The 26012-nt window shown below is 45.9% G+C and overlaps 1 protein-coding gene across 3 annotated transcripts in view; it reads right to left on the minus strand.

Annotated features, from left to right (window-relative positions):
* Positions 1 to 26012, minus strand: part of TDRD9 (tudor domain containing 9) — a 391054-nt gene that overhangs the window by 30984 nt on the left and 334058 nt on the right. For 2 of the 3 annotated variants that reach the window (XM_077467571.1, XM_077467570.1), the window contains exons 32-34: positions 12103 to 12199; positions 9340 to 9475; positions 9140 to 9252 (exon numbers count right to left, since the gene is read on the minus strand). In XM_077467571.1, coding sequence (XP_077323697.1) covers positions 9140 to 9252; positions 9340 to 9475; positions 12103 to 12199 — 346 coding nt within the window. Of the gene's footprint in view, positions 1 to 9139; positions 9253 to 9339; positions 9476 to 12102; positions 12200 to 26012 lie in introns of those variants that run through there. The other variant, XR_013270091.1, reaches the window with a different exon arrangement.

Genomic DNA, 26012 nt, shown 5'->3' on the forward strand with positions numbered 1-26012 from the left:
ACAGGACAATCCCTTAGCCTGACCATCCAAGATTCTAGGGCCAGACGTACTGCCCGAATCTCCAAAATGTTGATAGGCAAGGTCCTTTCTGAGTTGGACCCTCTCCCCTGGACAGAATCTTCTTCCTGGACTACTCCCCAGCCTAGAAGGCTGGCATCTGCTGTAACCGCTTTCCAGGATACTGGCAGAAAAGATTTTCCCTTTAGGAGGTTGCTGGATATCAACCACCAATTTAGGCTCTGACGTACATCGGGGGATAAGCATACTGGAAAATCCAAAGCCTGAATCTTTTTGTTTCAGACTGACAGGATGGTGTTTTGTAGCAGTCGAGTGAAACTGCACGTAAGGGACGGCCTCGAGGGAGCCCCAAGTATGACCAGCCCCAAGTACTGTAATCTCCTTGATGGTTTTAAGGAGGATTTTTCTAGGTTGAATATCCAACCCAGAGATTCCAGGTAGTTTACAGATGTGATCAGACTCTAGTTTAGACCCGAGACTGAAGGATCTATTAAAAGTAGATCATCTAAATAGGCTAGGACCGTTAAGATATCGATTCAGGCCAAAAACTCCCTTCCTTGCACGATGGAAACAACCTATTGGATTGACTCCATACGAAAGGATCGGATATTTAAGTGCCGATTCAAATCTTTGAGATCTAGAATGGGTCTTACCCCTGTTTGGTTTTGGAACCGTGAAAAGGTTTGAATGAAAACCTGTGCCCTGTTCCTCTAAAGGGGAACGATATCACCAGCTGGGATAATAGATGATCCAGAGCTAGAAAGACTTCTTTCTCTCTGGATCCCTGGGAACATTTGATCTTAGAAAACGAGGAGATGGAAACTCTGGGAACTCTAGTTTGTAACCTAGAGAAACCGAAGAAGCCACTCATCTGACATTGTTCCTACCAGATCTTTGAAAATTGCAGGATTCTCCCCCCTCCACCCGAGCGAGCGGGGGTGCCCCTTCATAAGGAGGCTTTAGCATTCTGCTTTGCGGGCTTTCTACCCCAAGATCTCTTTTGACCCTGGTGCTGCACTTGGGGTCTTCCCATTGAACCTGACGGTTGAGGACGTCGAGACTGCCTAGAGGCTGATGCCCCTGGCACAGGTGAGGAAGCACACTTAAAGGAGAAATGTTTAATGGTAAAAGGGAGCTTTTCCCATTAGAGATCCTTTGGATGTATTTATCCAGATCGTCTCCAAATAGCCTTTCACCATGAAAGGCTAAACTGGCCAAGAGCTTTTTGCACAGTGTTTCGACTGACTAATTTTTCAGCCACAGAACTCTGCGAGAATGCACTAGACCAAGCATAAGCCGTGAGGCTTGAATGATAGAATCTTTCATAGCATCTACTGTGAAACACAAAGTGTCTGGCCTGATACACCAGCCCATTGCTGGGCCTGCTGATCAGGCAGAATCTTAAGTATCTCCACAAACTGTTCATTAACCACTTGCCTACACACAGGGCACTTTCAGCCCCTTCCTGCCCAAGCCATTTTTCAGCTTTGAGCACTGTCACACTTTGAATGACAATTACACGGTCATGTTACAGTGTATCGAAATAAAATGTGCCTTGTTCACTGAGGCAATTGCAGCATCAATTAGAAATCCTCTTCCATAGGATAAAGTGTGGAGAATTTCTTAGGAGGATAATATTATTAATCCGGATGTTCCCATTCAGAATACATACCGTATATACTCGAGTATAGGCCGACCCGAATATAAGCCGAGGCCCCCAATTTACCCCCAAAAAACTGGAAAACTTATTGACTCGTGTATAAGCCGAGGGTGAGACATGGCTGTCCATCCCTGTGTGTGTGTCCGTCCATCCCTGTGTGTCCATCCATCCCTGTGTGTGTATCCATCCATCCATCCATCCATCCCTGTGTGTGTGTGTGTGTGTGTGTGTGTGTGTATTCATCCATCCATCCATCCCTGTGTGTGTGTGTGTGTGTGTGTGTGTGTGTATCCATCCATCCATCCATCCCTGTGTGTGTGTGTATCCATCCATCCATCCATCCATCCCTGTGTGTGTGTGTGTGTGTGTGTGTGTGTGTGTGTGTGTGTGTGTGTGTGTCCGTGCAGCCTTGTGTGTGTGTCCAGCCTACCTGTGTCCCAAGCCTCCGTCCCGAGCCGCCGTCGTCCCGAGCCTCCTCCGACCCGTGCCGTGCCTCCTCCGTCCCGTGCCTCCTCCGTCCCGTGCCGTGCCTCCTCCTTCCCGTGCCTCCTCCGTCCCGTGCCGTGCCTCCTCCTTCCCGTGCCTCCTCCGTCCCGTGCCTCCTCCGTCCCGTGCCGTGCCGATGGATCGCCGCTCTTCTCGGCGGCCATTCTACAATTCAAAATTCCGCCTCCGCCTGTGATAGGCGGAACACTCAATTTCCCAGCAGCCTGTGTTCCGCCTATCACGGACATCCTCTCATACTCGTCCGTAGTATGAGAATGAGCGGATGTCCGTGATAGGTGGAACACTGACTGCTGGGAAATTCAGTGTTCCGCCTATCACAGGCGGAGGCGGAGAAGGAGGCGCGGCTTTTAAATTTTAATGTCCGCCGTCTGTCTGCTCGATACGCTGATCGAGCAGTCAGACAGCGGTGACTCGAGTATAAGCCGAGGGGGCACTTTCAGCCTCAAAAAAGAGGCTGAAAATCTCGGCTTATACTCGAGTATATACGGTAAGCTTTTTTAGCCATGAATGAATAGGAAAAGCATCCCCAGATGGGAGAGGTTTTAATGATCCCAAACCTGAGGTGGATTCATCAAGAACCTGAGCAGCGGCCAGCAAAAAAGGTTGAACGAACCAATTTAGTAAGAGTGCACAAGCAACCTGTCTTGTAATGCTACTCTTTCTATATTAGGATCCTCAGAAAAGGATATATTAGTATCTTACAAATCCCATAGAAGATCTTCCTGATCCCCTGCCCCTTACACCTCAATAAGAGGGTCCTGAGCACTAGATGGGGATCTGCTACGTTTGGCCCCACTATGGAGAGAACATAGCAACAATCTTCTTTTCCAAATTACAAATGGTAGAAGAGAAAACCTCCTGTGTGATATCTATACAGGGACTGAAGTGTCTAGCGCAGCTGCAACAACAGTCTCCCCTGACGGCTCAATCTGACCGGCCCCATCACTCTCAGAGGAGGATGACATTCTTTTGCAAATGGATTTAGTTTTTTGTGAAACCATTGACCCTTTAGAACCCTTAGAGGAGTTCCTGGTTCCTTTTCCACTCACAGCCTGAAGCAATTTTTTTTTAAAAGGAATGCTTTCAGCATATAGTTTCCCTGAAGGGGTCAATTTCAACATTGGTGGCGCAGGAGGAGAACCAGTCCCCTCTTTTCTTACTGGAGGATCTGCCTGTTGTGGCCGGAGGAGGAAATGAAGGCTTCTGACACAGCGCGGTTTCCAGCATCAGCATACAGTGCCCAGTGGTGACAAATGGGCATGACAGCATTAGAACTTAAAAGGAGAAATTCATAAGAAAATCTCCACTTACCTTCCCGCTGCAGGGTTATCCGAGATAAACACAATCTTCACCCTTCACAGTGGGCTCCGAAACCTTCAGGAACAGGGGAACCTAGAGGTTACCCACAATCCCGGAACTGCAACAGCACCCTGCCAGTAAAAACTTTATAGCCTTACTACCAAAAACTACTGGATCTCAGGGTCCAAGCTCTATAAAGATATAAGCATTCGCAAGCAAAACCTTGTTTCTTCAGACACGAGGTCCGGGTAACATTCATTAGGCACATGAAAGGACACTCTGAACGGATCCAGTCAACATGGCTAGCCCCAGCAAGTATTGCTCCAGTGGAGCTCAACACAGCACATCTTTACTCGTGACCAGCACCTTAGACACTGGTGAAAAAACAGACTGCAGACGTGGTACAGGAGATGGTCAGAGACTGCAGACGTGGTACAGGAGATGGTCAGAGACTGCAGACGTGGTACAGGAGATGGTCAGAGACTGCAGACGTGGTACAGGAGATGGTCAGAGACTGCAGACGTGGTACAGGAGATGGTCAGAGACTGCAGACGTGGTACAGGAGATGGTCAGAGACTGCAGACGTGGTACAGGAGATGGTCAGAGACTGCAGACGTGGTACAGGAGATGGTCAGAGACTGCAGACGTGGTACAGGAGATGGTCAGAGACTGCAGACGTGGTACAGGAGATGGTCAGAGACTGCAGACGTGGTACAGGAGATGGTCAGAGACTGCAGACGTGGTACAGGAGATGGTCAGAGACTGCAGCCGTGGTACAGGAGATGGTCAGAGACTGCAGCCGTGGTACAGGAGATGGTCAGAGACTGCAGCCGTGGTACAGGAGATGGTCAGAGACTGCAGCCGTGGTACAGGAGATGGTCAGAGACTGCAGCCGTGGTACAGGAGATGGTCAGAGACTGCAGCCGTGGTACAGGAGATGGTCAGAGACTGCAGCCGTGGTACAGGAGATGGTCAGAGACTGCAGCCGTGGTACAGGAGATGGTCAGAGACTGCAGCCGTGGTACAGGAGATGGTCAGAGACTGCAGCCGTGGTACAGGAGATGGTCAGAGACTGCAGCCGTGGTACAGGAGATGGTCAGAGACTGCAGCCGTGGTACAGGAGATGGTCAGAGACTGCAGCCGTGGTACAGGAGATGGTCAGAGACTGCAGCCGTGGTACAGGAGATGGTCAGAGACTGCAGCCGTGGTACAGGAGATGGTCAGAGACTGCAGACGTGGTACAGGAGATGGTCAGAGACTGCAGACGTGGTACAGGAGATGGTCAGAGACTGCAGACGTGGTACAGGAGATGGTCAGAGACTGCAGACGTGGTACAGGAGATGGTCAGAGACTGCAGACGTGGTACAGGAGATGGTCAGAGACTGCAGACGTGGTACAGGAGATGGTCAGAGACTGCAGACGTGGTACAGGAGATGGTCAGAGACTGCAGACGTGGTACAGGAGATGGTCAGAGACTGCAGACGTGGTACAGGAGATGGTCAGAGACTGCAGACGTGGTACAGGAGATGGTCAGAGACTGCAGACGTGGTACAGGAGATGGTCAGAGACTGCAGACGTGGTACAGGAGATGGTCAGAGACTGCAGACGTGGTACAGGAGATGGTCAGAGACTGCAGACGTGGTACAGGAGATGGTCAGAGACTGCAGCCGTGGTACAGGAGATGGTCAGAGACTGCAGCCGTGGTACAGGAGATGGTCAGAGACTGCAGACGTGGTACAGGAGATGGTCAGAGACTGCAGATGTGGTACAGGAGATGGTCAGAGACTGCAGACGTGGTACAGGAGATGGTCAGAGACTGCAGACGTGGTACATTTTTTTCTCTTTAAGGCTGATTTTACATAAATGCAAATTGGATGTATTTTAAACCGCATCCAAGTCACATGACGTGAACTGGCAGCCCTCTCTATGGAGCCGGTTCACATATCTGGGGGCTGGCCATGGTGCATTTTTTAACTGCTTACTGACCAGGCCTTTCCAGGAACTTTTTGTTTACAAGTTTAAATCAGTATTTTTTGGTAGACAATTACATAGAACCAAACTAGAGATGGAGATGATGGAGATGATAGAGATGATAGAGATAGAGATGATAGAGATAGGAAGATATGACCCAACAGAATAAAATTGTTGCAATATTTTATGTCACAGTTTGTGAGGCAGTCTATCAAACAATTTTATTTTTTTGGGGGAAAAATGCACTTTTTATTATTTCCTCCAAAGAGCACCGTTTTGCTTTCAGCTGCCTCGTCGAGGAGGGGGGAGGGGAAGAGATTGGAGAGGACTGGACGGGGGCGCTCCAGAATGACGCCCCTGTAGTATTGGCAAGAATTCACTTTCGGCAAATTAATGCTAATAATGTTTTGGCGGCTGAAAATTTCGGTGCATCCCTAGTCCTACATAATGGTTTACAAGTACCATATTTCACAACCATTGCCCTTGGACATCCAAGTCTTTGTTTTTATTGCAATTCTACATCTCACAGTCTGTCTACTGCTCTAACCACTTCAGCCATCGAAGATTTGGCTGCCCAATGACCAGGCCATTTTTTGCAATATGGCACTGTGTTGCTTTAACTGACAATTGCACAGTCATGCGATGCTGAGCTTTCTTTTGGTGGTATTTGATCACCTCTGTAGTCTATTTTTTATATATAAACTATAAACAAAAGAGCAACAATTAAAAAAAAAAAAAAACACATCCTATTTATTATAGCAATAAGTATCCCACTTCCCCCCCCCCCCCCCCCCCACAAAAATATTTTTTTCCCCAGTTTAGGCTGATACGTATATTTAGGCTGATATACATATTTTTGGTAAAAAAATAAAATAAAAAAATCCCAATAAGTGTATATGGATTGGTTTGCACAAAATTTATAGCATCTACAAAATAGGGGATAGATTTATGGCTTTTTTTTTATTAGTAATGGTGTTGATCTGCGATATTGCTGCGGACAAGTTGGACACATTTTTGGGATAATTATACAGCAATCGGTGCTATAAAAAATTCACTGATTACTGTATAAATGTTATTGGCAGGGAAGGGGTTAACACTAGGGGGCAATCAAAGGGTTAACTGTGTTCCCTGAGTGTGTTCTAACTGTAGGGGGGATGGGACTGACTAGAGAAAGAGAGATCTGTGTTCATACTTAGTATGACCACACAGTCAGTCTCCCCTCCCGATAGAACTGGGATCTGTGTGTTTTCTTTCATGAGCGATCGTGGGTTGCCAGTCATCGTGCCGGCCGGGTACTCGTATCGGCTCCGGACATGCGCGCCCCTAGTGGTCAAAAGGCAAATCGACGTATGTCAATTTTCCCAGCAGAGCCAACCTGCCGCAGTACAACTGTGGCGGCTGGTCCGGAAGTGGTTAACCTAAGCCCTGTGAGCAGGTGTGGTGAACCCAGGGACCTGGCAATAGCATGCAGTGTTGACTATCCCTACCATCAAGGGCCATGGATGATACTGGCTGTTGCTTAGACTCTGTGGGGATCCCATTTTACTCGTCCACATTCCACCCCTTATAAGTATTTAGTCTTAATGGCCACACCATTGCTCCTGTCTGGCATTCCTCCTATAACTGTACACGAACATTCTCCTTTTTGTACTAATGCACTACTGTCTGGAGGCCCACCCTATCACCACCTGAAGATGCAGCAACAACTACCACCACCACTCCATATCTTGAAACCAAGGTGCAATTACAAGACTGTCCTTAACCAACCTTCACCATGCTAAACAGTGCCATCTCACTGTCCAATCTAATCTTTGTTGCATTCCCAAGTTACGGGACTAAAATATGCCAGGATTCTGCCATTGATGTTGGAGTTCCGCTCTTCCAAGGCAGAGGCATGTGGAAACATTGGTCCGGACGTGGAATCCCAAAAGGCACCAGGAATTCTTTGCTGTTAGTCTACCTTGATGGGTTTCAATATGTCCAAGAAAGGAAGAGAAGACTGCAGTAGTGGTGGTTAAGGGGTTGGATTTCTGGGCTGTCGTGGGTGGATGCATGATCATTGAGGGAGGGCATCAGTTCAAGATTGAACTTACAATGAGCTTTTGATGAATCTAGATTTTCAGAATACTGCTTGGATAAGTTTAGAAGCAACAGACACCATACCCAGCTGTGGAATTTTATATAGAGTAGCTATCTGACAAAAGTCTCTTCCCTGACCATTTGGTAGCACAATCTGTGGACTAGCTGGAATGTCACTTCAAATGAGGTGGGAGATGCGAAGGGAACAGGAATAACTTTATCATAAGTGATAGCTGGTGAACTAGCTTAAGAACCCCCCACCTTCATTGGCTTAATGTTACAGTCTTAACATATGGAAAGAGGGTGAGGAGGGGTGGGTTTTTACCCGCAAGGATTTCTCTCTGTAATGCACCTCTTTTGCTTTCTTTGTGTGCAGCCATCTTCTCTTTAACTTTCCCTGTCCTACAATTTGTCCTGATCTACTGATACCTTTTGTCGGTCCATTTAAGCAATATTCCTGTTACTTTGCATCATTGGTAACATCTTTGTTCTAAGGTTGTATCATCTAAGTTATAGCTGGTAATATCTGATTAATACAAGTTTTTTTTCTGTACAATAGTAAGTTTAAATAAATGTATTCTTTTCACACAGTTATCATTCGTTTTAATTTTATCTGTAATAGCGGCAACCTCATTGGTTGATTCTTGCAAAATGTTTTAATCACTTATTTTATGTATCAATCATTTAAGTGAGGTACAAACATTGCCGTCACATCGTGCTTGCCCTACTCTCTAGCCACGCATGAGTTTTGATCTGCCTGAAAAGTCTGTCTGCAATGGAATTTTCATCTTTTCTTTTTTCACATAGAACAGGGATAGAGAATTGCACCACTTACACTCAAAGCTCAAGTCAGAAGTTACAGCACCAGCAGATGCAGGTGAAGCAGAGTGTCTCTTATCTTGATTTTCTCAAATATATACACTTCCTCTTCTCACTAAGCTCAGTTACACAAAGATCCAAGCTAAAAAAGGAGTTCCAATGTAGGAAGAATAGACACTAGGGTAGAATAGGGGATGATATTCTCATGAAATAATTTGGTTAACTTTCCTGTGTTGGTTCAAATGTTAGCAACGTAAGCTTAAACCTCAAATCTGCGACTAACTGAAAATAGCAGCAACCCCAATATATCCATGGCAAAAATAAAATCAATAATGCAATTCAATAAAGCATGCTAAAATCCTTAAAACAGTTTAATAAAGGTTGTCTAGGACTCGCTTGTTCGCTTTAAGTAACAAACCAAAACAGTTTTCAAAATGGGGCATGATCTGACAGAGCTGAAGTGACAGGTTGCTTAATAACCCTATTGGTTGCAAGCAGTAATCCATTAATTATTATAGATTACTCAACTGTCAGTATGCTACAAAATATACCTCCAGAGCAATTTAATTAGGTTATGACGTGTTAGATAATCTACCATTATATATGGCTGACAGATCAAAGCACAAACTGTAGTGATACAAATATTTAAGCAATGCAGAACAGCAGATTCTATGCCAAATGTATTGTGAAGCGACACAGTACCCTATTGTGGCCAACTGTAATGACAATGACATACAAACATAATGCTAGAAACTTTAATTTCTTGTGTATGTAAAAGATTCATACCTCAACAGCTGTTCCCGAATATCTTCCTGAAGCCGTCCAGTACATTCAATGCTGACAGAGCCACCAAGACTGTAGCAAACCAATCTGTTTATAGCGGACCTTATCATATTTATCTTTAATAAAGGAAAAAAACATAAGCAGAGCCAATATGGAACGCTAGAGTAGAAAAGCAAAAAAAACACACATGTTCAATTACAAACCTTCACAAGATCTTCAGTGGTGAAGCGAACATCAAAAGCTAGCTCAATGTCATGTTCTGGCCATACTGCAAGATTTCTGCAATGCCAACCCAGACCACAGAGGGCACCTGTGTACTCTCTTCTCATGTCATCAACTCTAGAAAACAAACATAACTTAAAATAATAGCTGTACAGAAATATTAATCCATACAGCCATCACAGGTGCAAGAGCCCGCTTCAACTGAAAAACAGTATTCTCAGATATTTCAACAGGAGGAAAAAAAAATACGCTTAAATTTGTGAAAATACTCTAGTCTTTTCGGATACCATTCTGAGAAGCCAAATTTTTACTATCCTGAGTATATTGTCTAAACAATGAAATTGTGCATATCCTTTAATACCACTGTATTATGATTTACATACTGGTGCTTTTATCTATAGCCTAAAAAAACAAAAACAAAAATCCAATGATATTTCACTTTAAGGTAATTGGTTCTGACTAAAGCAGGCCATACATGGTCTGAATGTCTTTTGAAAATCTGAAACTTTGTGCGTTTTGTGATCCGATGGTGCCACCATTGATTTCGAGACTCGACCAACCATGCCTTCAATTTCACCACATATTGCTGCAGAAAAGAATTTGTGGCCGGGAATCTTTTCTTTCCAGGGCACAGCTCATGCTCTCTTTTTTGATTATACGTCTCGCACAATTCTCCCATCATTGATTCGAAATTTGTTAGCGTTTTCCAAAACTTCCAACATGCTTGATCTCTCAAATTTGAGCGCTGCAGCTCACTAACTGTGCAAAATTCGAACAAAGATTTTTGGTTATGATTTTGGTCAGAGAATTCTTTCAGAATTCGACCCATGTATGCAGTGCTTAAATCTATCCTACTGGCTGCTGAAGTGTTGAGTTGTCATTGGATAAAACTGTTCACTCAGCAAACAGATTTCCCCAAATTTTCTGTGTAGCGGATGGCATTTTGGACAAAATGTCATACGCATGTAAATTTAGTTTTTTGCCTCAGAACAGTAGGGGTTCTGAGGGTTAATTACATAGGCTGGCCTTAACATCAGTCTGGCCGAGCTGTGTTAGAAGTTCTGCCTGGTCATGTGAACGGTGAGGTGCACATAACAGGCCAGAACCAGGCCTGGTTGGACGTTTTGAGTATCAACCTTCTCGGAACCAATCAGTGGGAGTGCCGGGCCCCACTGGGGAGTCTGAGAAGGGGTACTTAAGATGTGTGGGTTACGTGTTGAGGGGAGAGGCGTTCGTGAGGCCTGCGTTGTCTGTTCTGGTTTCAGGACTGGGGTAGCCCCGTGAGGGGTCCCGGTCACGGGGTGTTCGACATACCGCAACATGTTCCTGTTAGAGGCCCCTAACAGACCTGCCTGGTCTGGGGTAGGGATCAGTCTGTTCCAGAGTCTTGGAACCTGCTGGTTCAAGGAGCAGTAACTAAGGGAGGATTCAAGGTGTCCGGGTGTGCTCTCGGCTTGGAGAGGTGCCACAGCTCGTGGAAGGGACCGGGGGAGCACTCTTAGGTGGGCCGACAAGTGGCATCCTGAGAAGTGCCTGGTTACTGAGTTGGGAAGGACATTGACGAATTCACAATTTCCTAGTACCATTGAGGAGACAGAGAACGTTCCAGGTACTGAGGAAAAAGGTTCCTGTTCACCCTTAGTTACAACTTGTACACGTTCACAGAATTGTTTCAAGTTTTGAGTCAACATGCTGACTGTCATGATCTCTGGCTAGAGATCCGTTCAGCTTTCAAGTACCCAGCTGCGAGTGGCTACTCTCTGGGTGGAAGTAGAGACTTTGCTAGACTTGCAGTTCAAGGTGCCCAAGTTCTTCAGCCGTGCCCTCTGTTCCCATGAGAGACTGTTATTGGATGTTACTACTGCAAAATAAAACCTTTTAAAGGACTTTATCCATGTCAGCGTTCAAGTCATTGGTTATCAACCCTAGGAACCCCTAGACGTGGAAGAGCAGGCCAGGAGAAGGTAACTGGTAAGCCCAATAAGTCAATGGCTGTACATCTGTTTATAAATAATTTAAGAATCCCAAGTAGTCTTTTTCCTTGTGTAGACTAGTTTGTGTTGCTCATTTGTATAAAATCCAGATTAAGCGATATTGTAGCATAACAAAATGCAGAAAAAAGTTTAAGGTAAGGTGGCAAATTTGAGGCGTTTAAAGTCAGGAATGGGGACATCCTAAAAATCAATCGCACCCGTGTGTAGCAATCTTGTAACGCATTGACATACCTATAAAGTCTACTAATTGATCCTTACAACCTCACTAGAACCTGGGCCACAATTTTTCATTTTGCTAGTGACAGCCCAACAGTATCAGAATTCTTGTGTCTCTCAATAAACCAGAAGGAAAAGTACATTTTGTTCTAATCTAACTGCAGAAAGACCTCACCATTCAAGAAGAGCAACATATATAAAGATAAGATATAAAACAGGACAATAAGGGAGATTTACTCAAACTAGAGCGTACAAGACCTGGTGCAGCTCTGCATAGAAACCAATCAGCTTCCAGGTTTAATTGTCAAAGCTTAACGGAACAAGCTGAAATTAGAAGCTGATTTGTTACTATGCACAGCTGCACCAAATTCAATGTGCACCAGTTTTAGTAAATCTACCCCATTGTGTGTGTGTGTGCATATATATATATATGTGTATATGTATATGTGTATATATATATATATATATATATATATACATATATATATATATATATATATATATATATATATATTTTTTAATCACAAAATTTACCTTAGCTCAATTACAGGGGCAAACAGCATAGTAATAAGTGCAGGCAATCCTGGAATAGAGGGAAGCAAAGACGTTTCCCGCAGCATTAGCAAAGAGCCTATATCAGGAAGGAAATAAAAATGTCTGTAAATAAAAAACATCTTGGTACAATAATATATACTAAAGGAAAAAAAACTGTTTCAAAATTTTAATGATTAGGGTTTAAAACCACTGTCATGTATTTATTCCCGTTTGTGTCCCCACTAGGGAAATTTATGGTATCCAATTTTTCTGATCACAGAGTAGGATAGTGAGGGTAAACAATTTCTCTTTGTTCATTGATGGACACAGCTTTGATTGTCTTCATATTCATGACTCATGGGGTTTAATAGGCCAGGTACCAGGAGCAGAAAACTAGGCAGGAAAGAGCTCGACCTCCTCCTATGGGCAGTCCTCTGTGCATAAAAACCCCTCTCATTGAATGGTCCCACTGATTCTTTTCCTTTTGTCTGCAGATAATTTTCAATTACCAGCCCGGTTGGGCAACAGGCTGGATATTTTAAAACCAAGTGGTCATCTCAGTCTAGCCATCAAGCGCACAATGCAACAGCTCAGCCCTGGACCAGGGTCGCCTGCAAGTTAAAAGACTGGAAGGGACATACATGACTGGGTCCCGGAGTCCGTGTCACAGTATTACCCTGGCAAACAGCCCCCCTACTTTGGTGGTCATGGTCACCTGGACCTGTTGTGGGGTGAAGCTGCAACTTGGAGGGGGGGGGGGGGGGGGGGGGGGTCAGTCCAGCAGCTGCCACCCACGCCAACTTTCCCTAGCCTCTGAAATTCCCTCCTGGTGGGACGGCTGAGCATCTCCTCCTCCCTACTGATGTAGACTTCTAGGGCTCCCTGGGTCTCTTCTGGGGGCAGTCCCTTCAAGTTTGGCATGGGCCACACTGTTGGCAGTGGTGCTTTGATGAGTCCTTTGGCTCAAGTGTTGGTCTAAGGACCATACCTGCCTTTCCAGTGCAAATGTCTCTTTGGACATCTCCCCATTGGAGAGGCGTTAATCGTTTTTCATGTTGGATCACATTGTTTTGAGATTCATTCTATTCTTTTATTGGGCAACCTTTGGTGTTTTCTATTGGTCACGCTTCCGCCAAGATCTAGACATGGGGGATTTACGGGGGTGGGATGAACTTATGACCCAGATTCAATCTAGCTATCAAGAAAAGGATCAGATTGCTTCAGACTTGTCATCTCTCTTTTTCAATCTTACAAAAACTCAGCAAGACAGACAAGAAAGTCGGCACTACATTGGCACATTGAATCCTTACAGAGATATATTAGAGAAAATATTAACCCTATAGGCTTGAGAATTCAGATTTTTTCAATACTAGAAAAATATTTCTAAAGAGCTTAAGACCAACTAGGAAGCTAAATTTAATGAGTGTTCAAAAAAATCTTATGATATTACTATAGAATGAATAACGACAACAATTAGAGGCTATGGACATAGAAATTAATTTACTGTATGCCAAACTAATTCCGCTGAAAGAGCATGAAAACTATACACACTTAGAAAATAAGCTCAGAGAACATCTCATAACATTTGGGAAACAAATTCGGATTAAAAAAGAAAAATATTGGCGAGACAAAAATAACTTCAGCGATGCTCGGGCATACAAATGGAACAGTGATAAAAAAAGAGAAAATTTAAAACCAAAAACAAAAAGAATTTGAATCAAGAGGGTACAACCAAGGTGAATGATTATTCCTCTGACACTCTAACTCCTTCTCCTCAGCTTCCTCCGAAACAGGTTGACTCTTTGGCAAAAGAAAGGGACCGCCTCCCAAACAGTATGAGATGGAAGGGGAAGTCCAACAAACAAGAAAACTATACTTGATTTCCATATGGAGCCAACAAAGGGTGGAAGGGGCAGTGGAAGAGGTATATCGTCTAAAGGTGTTTCTTCAAATAGAGGTAAAAATAAGACTAATTCTTAAGATCAGGGAGGAATGCCTAAAACCCCACGCACCCAACTTGATTTTTTAGACAGAAGCAATATACCACCATTGTCCCAGCCACCTGTGACGCAATTGGAAATGGAGTTGCCCATGACCAGGGGAATGCAGGAGAGGGATTGAATGTTAATCTATCCTCGCACACTTTAACCCAGGTAGAACATGAGGTACTCTCCCTAGGTCTATCCTTCCGCACCAATGACAACTTTGAGACCATTAAAGATTTAAATCCCTTGGCTAGAAAGCTCTTTTTTAAGAGCTTATACACCAAACAATGCAGCAAAGAGCCAGTATTGGCACCTGATTTGAAAGCTGCCGATTTTCGGGCACTTCAAGATTTAAATCTGTTGTTACAAGAGAATGCATCATTGGATGAAACATGGGAAGAGTACCTTGATGTTGAGGAACCTGGGGAGGAAGTAAAGGGAGAGCCTATTAAAAAGTGTAAAAGAAGGTCACACAATTTTCCACCTCTTAATCAAAATCCCACTTTGGCACTGTTTATTAGACAGGTTACTGAAGAGATTGAAACTTTAGGAAAAGAGAGGGTCCCTCAGAACTTAAACCCAGATCAAAAACATGTTCTTAAATCCCTTAAAAATATGGAAATTACAATTAAAACATCGGACAAGGGAGGAAACATTGTCCTTATGGACAACAATGATTATGAAAACATGTGCTTGAAAATACTTAAAAATGCTCAATGTTATCGGAAAATTTTGGCATCATTAGTAGATAGATTCAATACTGAATTCTATACACTAATTGATGATGCCTAAAATTAGGGTGTTATCACCAAGGATACCTGGGATTTTGCCCCAACTAGACATCCTCGGGTACAAACTATGTATGCTTTGCCTAAGGTCCACAAGGAATTTATACAATCCCCCCGGAAGACCCATTAATTCATTGAACAGATGTATTTCAGAGGGTAGAAGTAAAATTATTGACCAATACCTTAGACCCCACATAATGGACCTACCTTCGTATGTGAAAGATACGATCCATCTTTTGAAAATACTAGAGGATTCGATGATCCCACAATCAGCATTTTTAGTCACCATCGATGTGGAATCACTTTATAATAATTCCACGCGATTTGGGGATTGCGGTCATTGACAGGGTTCTTAGGCAGAGGACCATCACAGACTGGAAGTTTAATCTGTGTCATACAGATGCGGGAATATAATACTGAAACACGTTGTTTCTCTCTTCAAGGGCTCCCACTACCTCCAGGTACAGGGGGTGGCTATGGGGACGTGCTATGCACCCTCATATGCCAACTTGTACCTGGGGGAGTGGGAGGATTACTAAACAGAGGTTATACAAAATCTTCACTTAAAAAAGCCTTAATAGAAAGGATCTAGTTTTCAAATCTAAAATAAAAAAGCGCGATAACATGACTAGAATTATATTAAGGTTTTCAAATGAACACGAGCATATTAGAAAAATCATTAAATATTGGCCAATTCTTACACAAGACTCTGTTTTAAAGACTCTTGTTGGTCCTAGACCACAAATTACCTACAAAAAAGCAAGCTCACTAGCAAATATACTTACCCAGAGTGAATACAAAGGTAATAAGAGAAAAGAGCCATGTAAACCAAGGGCACATACCCTTGCTGGACGTGCTCCCAATGTGGTGTGATAGGTAGGAGGACCACACTGGCACTGCCTAATGGGGAGACATTCACCCTGAAGCATTATGCTTCTTGTAAAACCCAGGGGGTGGACTACCTCATGCAGTGCCAGCGTGGTGCCTTCTACATAGGTAAAACTAAACAGGAATTTTGGAAAAAGAGTAGAAAAGCACATGCACAGCATGCGCATATGCAATCTATATGTACCTTTAGGTAGACATGTTGCTAGACAACAACTACAGACTCCCGCAGGTTAATTTCACAGTAATTGACAGGCTATATATACCCATAAGAGGGGGGGATTGGAACAAGTGTTAGATACTTGAGGGCCACAACCCCTCCTGGCTTAAATGAAGAAGAGAGTTCTAGTCCATTTCTAGAGGGTTTCAGCTCAGGCATAACAGACTGATTTGGAAGATTATTATTATTATTAGGGTCAGGTCAATTGATTTTACCATTTATAGATTTTTTTTTTCTTGGTAAATCTTACAGAAGCATGGTCTGGATCACTCGTCCGACCCTGGCCACTAAGATTTTCCTATTTATGGATCTGGTGGTGGGTGTCTTGATTACAGCAGAGGTTAGTCCATTTTGGGGTATTTTTGTTATTTATTCAATTGTTGATTTTTTTTCTTTTTTGAAGTGTTCGTTATAGATTAATTCTGTAAGGTTCTCTGGTTTTGGCATAAGCATCTTTCCACCTTTTCCCCATTAAAAAGAGTGTCTTTTCTTCCTTTCTCACCCCTCCGTCCTGAAGATTAGGGATTTAGGAGGGGTTTAGGCAGGAAAATTTCCCCTTGCCCTCTGCGTCTCTGCCCTGCAAAAGAGGGGGACCCCACGTGGTTATTCACCACGCGGAGGGAGCCCCTGTTTCTTGGAAGCCCCCCTTTGATGGAGGGATATACCAGAAAATCTTTGAAGGTGGTTATTAGTCAAATATGGAATCCATAGTTGCACAGTTATGTGCAACTCTGGCCCACTATAATTTTGGTGGTGGTTAAATTATGTATTTTGTTTCAAATTACATACTTGTTTTGAATGGGTATATTGGGTTGGACCTCGGACATCTTCGGGACCATTGTTTGGTTCCGGACTGTCCTGATGGGATCTCTACATATCAATATCAGTGCCAATGGATTTTTCTTTTTTTTTGGTGAGCCCTGAGCGCATGTTTGTACGCCTGGAACGCAAATATTGCAGCCAGGTATGCGCTGAAAATACAGGCTATAGCCAATCAGGTGTTAGGCGCCATTTTGGCGTCACCTTGAAACGCACTAGTGAGCGCCTGGAACGCATATTTTGTGATATACATGTTACATACATGTTTATTTATGGTACTTTGGCATTGAATGAATGTATGTGATGTTTTGACATGCGCAGAGATGCGTGAGGAATACCATGGTGCATGAATGTGCAGGGCGTGAGGAAGGCGTGGCACTCAATGTGCGCCGTGGCGCATTGGCGTGCACGTAGATGCATTAATGTGCGCCATGTCACGGCGCACACCTTTTTGCACTCACACCACCATATAAAAGGACGCCAAGGGAGACATATGGCATCATTCCTATTTTTCTTAATGGAAAGGCCACAGGATACATCCGAGGACAGCTTGAATGGAAGCTTCATCTAGCCCCTCATCTCCCTACGATAGGGTAAGATGATTATCCCCCCCCCCCCCCCCCCCAAGAGGAGTGGGCTTAATCTTCCAATGATGTGGGGGTTACCTCAGTGGTTTTATTATCGCTCTTTCTTTTAAAGTAAATCCCTGTGCAGCCTCATATTCCTCTTAACACCATTTGAGGACAGTGACGTTCAGTCTCCCTGCATCAGATGTCAGAGGAGCCATGGGTGGACTTGCTTGAGAAAGGTGGAGATTTCCTCCCCTCTCCATCCATAGGGGTAATGAGAGATGCTTTTGTCTCAGTGAATCAATGGTGTATAGTAAGTTGATTTTTATATTCTTTGGCAAAAGATTATGGACATTTTTTGATACATTTGTTACATATTTAATGGATTTTCGTCTAATCCATTATAGAGAATGTTACAATATTTCATCCCTGAAGATTATACTGTTTGAAATATCGAAACGTGTTGGATGACCCGCTTATTCCATTTCCACCACTTTCTGGAGGTCTTGGAACTCATAAGCGGACAGTATCATTCTCTCACCAATTAACTGTTTTTAGATGCTATGTAGAATATGCAGTGCTTGTTCTAGTTTTATTTTTTGTTATGTACATTTTGACTAGGTTAATAAATTTATATGTTTTATAATTTCTTATTTGTATTGTTGCCTTTATAATCCCACTCAATAGAGGTCTTTTCGAAAATGTCTCTTTGGACAGCACCATTAAAAATGTGATGGGCGGCAAGAATACCTTTCCTCCTGCAGTCCAAGAAGGGGAAGGGGAAGAGGAAGGAGACATGTAAAAAACCCAGGCTCTTTCACAGCTCAAAAGATTTTTCATTCCCCTGGGTACTTTGTTACAGGCGCCAAACCTTTTAGGGCCCCTCGGACAGTGCCTAACGCCCCTGGCTCCAAAGGTACTCCTAGCCCGCAGATAAGCTCAACTCTGAACGAAGGTATGTACCCACACATCATTAGAGTGTGGAAACACCTTCACTGGTTCATGTGCCCTTGGCTCACTCTAGATTCCGACAGGTCGGTCCACGATCTGGTGATGTCCAGCTATAACATCAAATTTTATTCCTTTCTACCAGAGAAGTTTTTTTCACTTCAGTCTGTGTCAGGGAATAATGGTTACGGTACCAAAGCCTAATAAAAAGTAGCTATGAATAAGCGCCATGATGGGGACTGTAACGCGTTCTGTCCTGTTTCCTTATTTTTATGAGTTGACTGTACTTGGATTTTAATCATTTGCCAATAAAGATGACTTTTTTTTCTGTGCAGCCACCCAGGAATTATTTTTCTCCTTAATCTTGAGCAGAGCCAGCACCTTTGAGTTCCATTAGGGTGAGCACTTTATTGTGGATCTGGGAGGTTGGAGCCTAATAGTTCCAGGGTTTCTACTTCAATCTGTTCATGCTTCTCAAAGAAAGGGTTAATTCAATTCTAGACCTCAATGCCTTTGTACGGGTTCAAAAGGTCAAGAGTCCATTACAACAGTGGAATTTCCTGGCCTCTGAAATGGGACAGATCTCCTCTCTCTCTAGACAATCAGATTTGTCTGGATCGGTCAGATGAGGGCTTTCTTTTGGTGGGTCTAGTCTCTGGGCCGGGAAGTCCTTTCTCCCTCTCCGTTGGATGGTAAGAGATTACAGCCAGTATGGCTGGGGAGGAGTTATGGCCCCTAGTTCAACTCAAGGTCGCATGAGCTCAAGAGGAAGCTGGACTGTCCAATATCCTGGAACTATGAGAAATCAGGTTATCCTAGCAGCACTGGACTGAGTCGATCGGCGGCTCCTCTGACAGGCTGTTCTGCGCTTATTGTTTATCAGCACAGCCCCCGTGGATGCAAACCCAGGACCACCACTGATGAACACCAGGTATGGTATTCCTGGTGGCCATGTGTGCCCACACAGGATGCCAATCAGTGACCACCAGCAATACCTGCCAGTGCCTCCTAATCAGTGATGCCAATCAGTGCCCATCCATGCCACCCATCAGTGCCACCCATAATTGCAGCCTTTCAGTGCCTGTCCAAGTGCCTATCTGGTGGCATCTCTGGTGGTCCTGGGTTTGCATCAGCAGGGGTGGTACTAATAAACAATCAGCACAGAACCCGCCTCCCCCCCGTCAGAGGAGAAGCTGATCGACTCTCCTCAAGCCTGTCAGACACGTGAGGAAAAGTCGATAAAAAGCTCTTACTGTTTACATTGTGAACACTTGATCCTGCTCCACTGTGGCTATTTTTGAAAACTGTATGCCTATTGAATATGGAATAAACTGTTGCATATATAAAAGCCAACACCACTTTCTGAAGAAAGGAAGGAGACTGATGAACTACTACCTTGTCCTTGTGATAGGGAAGCTTACAGGACAGGGCCACCAGCTTGCCCCGTGGAAGTAAATGCAAGCAAGAAGGTCCTTTTTGAGAGTAAGCAAGGAAATACCCCAAATACCCATCACTGCCGCATATCCGTGCCTCCTCATCCGTGCCAGCTTTTCAGTGTCCGGCAGTACAGCCTCATCAATACACATCAGTGAAGGAGAAAACTTATTTACAAAATTTTATAACAGAAACAAAGAAAAATAGGGTTTTTTTGTACTCCCCATCAAATCCTTTTCTCCGTAATTCACCGACTGACACAGCTCCTCTCTTAACCATTGGGTTGTTACGCCAACTTTAGGAGAAGACTAGGCATAACATCTTATGGAAAACACCGAACTTTTAGTTCCGCCCAAGGGGCGGTCCCTTAGGTAACAACCCCCCAGCCTGCCATGCAGCCCAGTATGTCAACAAGCAGTATAACGTAAAGAATAAATAGGAGGGGCGGGTGCTGTGTCAGTCAGTGAATTACAGAGAAAAGGATTTTACGGTGAGTACAAAAATTTCTATTTTCTCTTATATTCACCGACTGACACAGCTCTTCTCTTAACCATTGGGACGTCCCCAAGCAGTGCCAAACGAGGGGTGGGAAAACAGCATAAAAACTTCATCCACCATGGCAAGTGGGAACTAGTAAAAACTTTACACACAAAACGACAGTGTGTGGAAAAAACACCACAAAAACAGGGGTCTTCTTAACAGAGAGACACTACCCTTAAACCGCACCAACACTGCGGTAACAAATGCAACAGTGCATTAACTTAAAAAAAAAAACTAAAAATGGTATACGCAATTGCAACTATACAGCTGCCTGCAAAACTTTGCAGCCAAAACAGGCATCAGCCGATGCACTGACATCTACCTTGTACAATTTTGTAAAGGTGTGAACAGACGACCAGGTCGCCGCTTTACACACTTCAGTGACAAACTATGTCGGAAAGCCCAAAGCGTTCTGATAGCCCTTGTGGAGTGGGCCGTGACAGCAAAGGGGGGCACCTGCCCCTTCAAGGCGTAGGCCTGTACTACAATCTGTCTGATCCACCAGGAAATGGTGGCCGACGAGACCGCCATGCCTTTCTTTGGACCAGCCACCGAAACAAACAAGGAGTCTGACTTCCGTAAGGGAGCCATGGCAGACAAATACACCCTCAGAGCCCGAACCACGTCCAGGGACTGGAGGGCCACCTCCTTAGGATGTGTCGGCTTAGTACACAGAGATGGTAACACAATGTCATCATTGATGTGAAACGCCGAGACCACCTTCGGTAAAAAAGACAGTTGCAGACACAACACCGCCTTATCCTTGTGTATAACCAGGTAGGGCGACTTGCAGGATAAGGCCGCCAGTTCTGAAATCCTCCTGGCCGATGTAATGGCCACTAGAAAAAACATTTTCTAGGAAAGAGTCAGAGGGATCTCTCTGATATTTTCAAATGGCGGTCTTTGCAGCACCAATAATACCAGATTAAGATACAATGGGGGCAACGGTGGACGCACAAGAGGAACTACATGTCGCACCCCTTGAACAAAGGTGCTCACTAGAGAGTGAGACACCAGGGGTCGCTGAAAAAAGACAGCCAAGGCTGATATTTGTCCCTTAATGGTGCTCAAAGCCAACTTCAGGTCTACTCCTTGCTGAAGAAACAGCAGGACCCTGGATATAGAAAAAGAGCGCAGATGCCATCCTTTCTCCTCACACATGGAGATGTAAGCCTTCCAGGGACGATGATATATCTTCCGGGAAGAAGATTTCCGTGCTCTCAGCATAGTTGGGATCACAGAGTCCGAAAGACCCCGGTTCCTCAACACCTGGCTCTCAATAACCAAGCCGTTAAAACCAGTGATGGTAAATCAGGATGGAGAATCGGACCTTGAAACAGAAGGTCTTCTCGTAACGGCAGTCGCCAAGAGCCATCTGCCACCAGGCACACTAGATCTGCGTACCAGGGATGCCGAGGCCAATCTGGGGCAATCAATATTACTGGGATCCCCTCTGCCTCCACTCTGCGAAGCAGACGTGGTAACAGTTTTAGTGGAGGAAAGGCATAAATCAGCTGGTACTGACCCCATGGAGCCACCAGCGTGTCTGCCCACGAATCTCGGCACCTGCCGATTGAGACGGGAGGCCAGAAGATCCACGTCTGGTGTGCCCCACTTCAGGCACAGCAGCCTGAAGATCTCCGGATGCAATGCCCGCTCTCCTGGGTCTAGCATCTATCGACTCAGATAGTCCATTTGCCAATTTTCCACCCCCGGGATGTAAATGGCCGACAGTGACGGAACGTGTCGCTCTGCCCACCGAAGTATGTGAGCGACCTCCCGGGCAGCGGCTGAGCTTCTTGTCCCCCCTTGGTGATTTATGTACGCCAGAGCCATGGCGTTGTCCGACTGTATCCTTGTCGCACACCCCTGAAGACACATCGACCATGTGTGGAGACACAGACTGTTCGCTCTCAATTCGAGCAGATTGATCGGCAACTTGGATTCTTCCGTTGAACAGAGGCCCTGGGCCCTGAGCTGACTGAATACCCATCACTCCACCCCAGCCGGATAGACTGGCGTCCGTAGTGTTTACCGGCCATTTCAGAGGAAGGAACGATTTTCCGGACTGAATCACTGGGGACCTCAACCACCAGATCAGGGAGTCCCTGACTGGCTGGCTCACCTGGATCTGCCGATCCAGGGACAATGGAGATTTGTCTTATTTCATCAATATCTCCTTCTGCAGGACTGAAACTGGGCATAAGGTACTGCCTCGAAGGAGGCTACCATGAGGCCCAGCACCCGCATTTAAAAGCGGAGTGATGACCACTTGCGGTTCATCAGTAGTTTGACCGCAGATCTGAGTGTCAGCAATTTGTCTGAGGGGAGAAAAACCCTTGCTTCCCTGGAGTCCAACAGCAACCCCAGGTACTCCAGACGCTAAGTACAACCACCGACTTCTTTAGGTTCAACAGCCACCCAAATTCTTGCAGGGACTGCAAGTTGATCGCCACATCCTCCTCTAATTCTGAGGCAGAAGCTCTCAGGAGATCGACTAGGTAACCCACGATCGCGATCCCGCGTTGTCTCAAAAACGCCAATACTGGAGCCGGTACTTTGGTAAAGACTCTTGGGGGCTGATGCCAGGCCAAAAGGAAGAGCCACAAACTGGTAGTGGGCTTCCCCGACTGCCAAATGCAGAAACTTTTGATGCCGAAGGCATATGGGTATGTGCAGGTAGTTATCCTGAAGAGGGCCCTTGCCTGCGGCATGGCTCCTTAGCCTTCCTGGCCTGTGGGAGTAGTGTACTCTTACCCCCCGTGGCATTTTAAATAACGAGGCTCCAAAGAGCCGTTCGCCAAGGAAGGCCAGACCCGTCAGGGCTTTCTTGGATGTATGGTCAGCAGACCAGCATTTCAGCCAAATGAGGCACCTCAGCACCACGGCTGACACTGAGGCCTTGGATAACAGGGGAAGAGTATCCAGGACCACGTCACAAACGTACTTAAGGCCATGCACTAGTTGGCCTGCTAGCTCTAAGCAGATCGGGTAGGCGTTCTGCTCTCCCAACTCGTGGTGCAAAAGTTTTGCCCACTCAGTCAGTGTCTGCGACACCAGTGCGGAAGCCAGTACAGGTCGCACGGCCGACCCCCACCCCCCTAAACAAGGAACGAGCCACTGCCTCGCCTTCCTGTCTGTGGGATCCTTGAATGCAGGAGTTCCCTCAACCGGAATCGTGGTTACTTTATTTAAGCTAGACACTAGGGGGTTCACGACTGGAGGAGCCGACCACTTTTTGAGAAGGCTTTCCTCAAAAGGGTAACACACCGCCATATTTTCTTGGGACCGAAAAGGTCTGTTGCGGGCGACCCCATTCCCTCCGGATGAATTTGTCAAAATAAGTCAAATACGGTAACACCTTAGGTGAACGTGCTGGCTTGCAGGACCCAAAAGGGTCCAGTACACCCGCAGAGGAATCCGCTGGCTCCTGAATCTTCAGGGTATCACGCACAGCTGTGATAAGTGCTCCAACAAGTGCCTGGACGGGGAATCATCTTCACTGTCCGAACGATCCTGGTCAGCCACGTCTGATAGGTCAGAGCAGGGGTCCCCAGCCACAGCATGGCCCGAGTCTGCATCAGAGCTCTCCCCAGAGGAGGGGAGGGGGGAAGGTGCCTCTTACGTGCACCTTTCCTGCCACGTGCCACCTCTATCGTAGCAACATAAGAGTCAAGGACCGCCGTCACCGTGTCAATGCGTACCGCGCTAACCGCAGGTGACCCGGTTGCTATAGCCTGGATTTCGGGGGAAGAAACACCAGTTTCTGAAGCCATGCTGACCCTAGCCTGTCTGCCACCTGCAAGGGGACTTAGGACAGTGAAGGTCCCACCCTCCTGCTGCTGCCACGTGAGGGTGGGGGGGGGGGGTAGTTAGCGATAGACTCACCACCCTGGGGCGGTCTGTGAAAAGCCACAAGCAGTGCCTGTAGTCCTTAAGAGGTTCCCAGTTGCAGAGAGGAGAATACTGTCAGCAGCAGCTATAAACAGCGGTGCAATGATCTGCAGAGCAGCTTTAGCGTTCAGCAAAGAGCCATCCAGCGTCCTGCACACAAAGTGAACACAGGAAGCAGCAAGTGAAAGCACATGTAATGCTTACACAAGAGGACAGCGGCAAAAAAAGTGCTCAGGCTTTAAGAAAACGGCCGCCAATGTAATCAATAGGAATTCACAAGAAAATGGCTGAAACTCACCAGGGGAATTTACAGCTTGTCCAAATCCAAGATGGCCACCAGAACAGCGCCATGCAGTGACAGAACAAAAAATAAAACAATGTTGCCTGCTAACAGTCAGAACAACCTCCACAAGCAACTTGTTTGGGACCCCCAGACCTGGACCAGGACTAACGCCAGCTGCACAGAGCCCCCACAGGTGACAAACAGCGACCCACACACACACTGCCCGCAGCACATGCAGACACCCCCCTCAGAGGGGGGAAGGAGGGCTGAAAGGGACTTGGGAGAGAAGATAGGGAGGTGAGGTGGCCCCCGAATCGACCCCCAGGGAATGCCCAGCTGCTCACCCCACCAAAGCAGGGAGAGCCGTACTTACCAGTTATGAAGAGTTGGGAGACATTCCATCACAGTCCTACTCCTGCGCAGTTACAGGGTAGCTGTTGGCCTCTGTATACTGTCAACTAAACATCAGTAGCCGGTCATATGTATACCCCGGAGCATTGAAGATCACCGACCACCTCTGGAGCTGAGTCATGTCGTGGCCTGCCGAGCCTTAGCTGCGGCCTGCTCATTGCTCGATGGCCGGAGTGGGGAGACTACAAGGATATCCTTAACCAGCCTGTCACCCAGCCAGCAGTTGATAAAAGATCTCAGGATCTTTCATCTTGCGCAAAAAGCAGCAAACCTGCAGCAAAAACATGGACCGAGAGGGCCCGCAGGGTTTCCTAGGTCATTCTCCTTGCTAGGCAAAATAAAAACTGAAGCTGCTAGGAGCAGTGGGAAGGGTTGATAGCACAGGGTCCGCCCCCAGGGGCGGGATTAAAGTTCTGTGTATTGTGTAACAATTTTGCCTAGTTTCTCCTAATGGCAGGCTATACAACCCATTTAGTTAGAGAGGAGCTGTGTCGGTTGGTGAATATAAGAGAAACACCAGTTTCTGAAGCCATGCTGACCCTACCCTGTCTGCCACCTGATGGGGACTTAGGACAGTGATGCTGCTGGCTGAGGGACTCTTTCCCGCAGGACTCACCACCCTGACTGGTTCTGCACTGTCCAGCTAGTAGTGCCTGTGTCCCTTGTCAGCTCCCAGGTGCATAGAAGGTCACAATGTGCCATCCAGAATGGCTGCTTATGGCGCTGAAACCGATCTACGTGTTCAGGCTCCAAGAAAATGGCTGCTGAGAATGCAGTATAAAAACAGAGGGAAAAATGGCCGCCGGGCTACAGGAAAGCATGCTTCTCCTTGAGAATTACCAAAAATGTGCTCAGGCTTCAAGAAAATGGCCGCCGAGTGTCCAGTATAAATCACAGGGTAAAAGAGGGAAACTGTCCGTCAAGCTACAGGAGAGCATGCTGCTCCTTGTCCTCACCTAAGATGGCCAATGAACACTGAATACCATGAGGGACAGTGAGAGAAATGGCGGTGAACAGCACTGCAGCGATCGCAGACAGCCTCACCAGACATCCCCCAGGGAGAGGAAAACACACATCAGGGCACAGCCAGCCAGCGCAGCCCCCCCCAGGTGAGAGCCCCTCGGACATGACACA

Source organism: Lithobates pipiens, unplaced genomic scaffold, assembly GCF_037356315.1.
Source record: "Lithobates pipiens isolate NorthernLeopardFrog02 unplaced genomic scaffold, aLitPip1_a1.2 Scaffold_57, whole genome shotgun sequence".
NCBI lineage: Eukaryota > Metazoa > Chordata > Amphibia > Anura > Ranidae > Lithobates > Lithobates pipiens.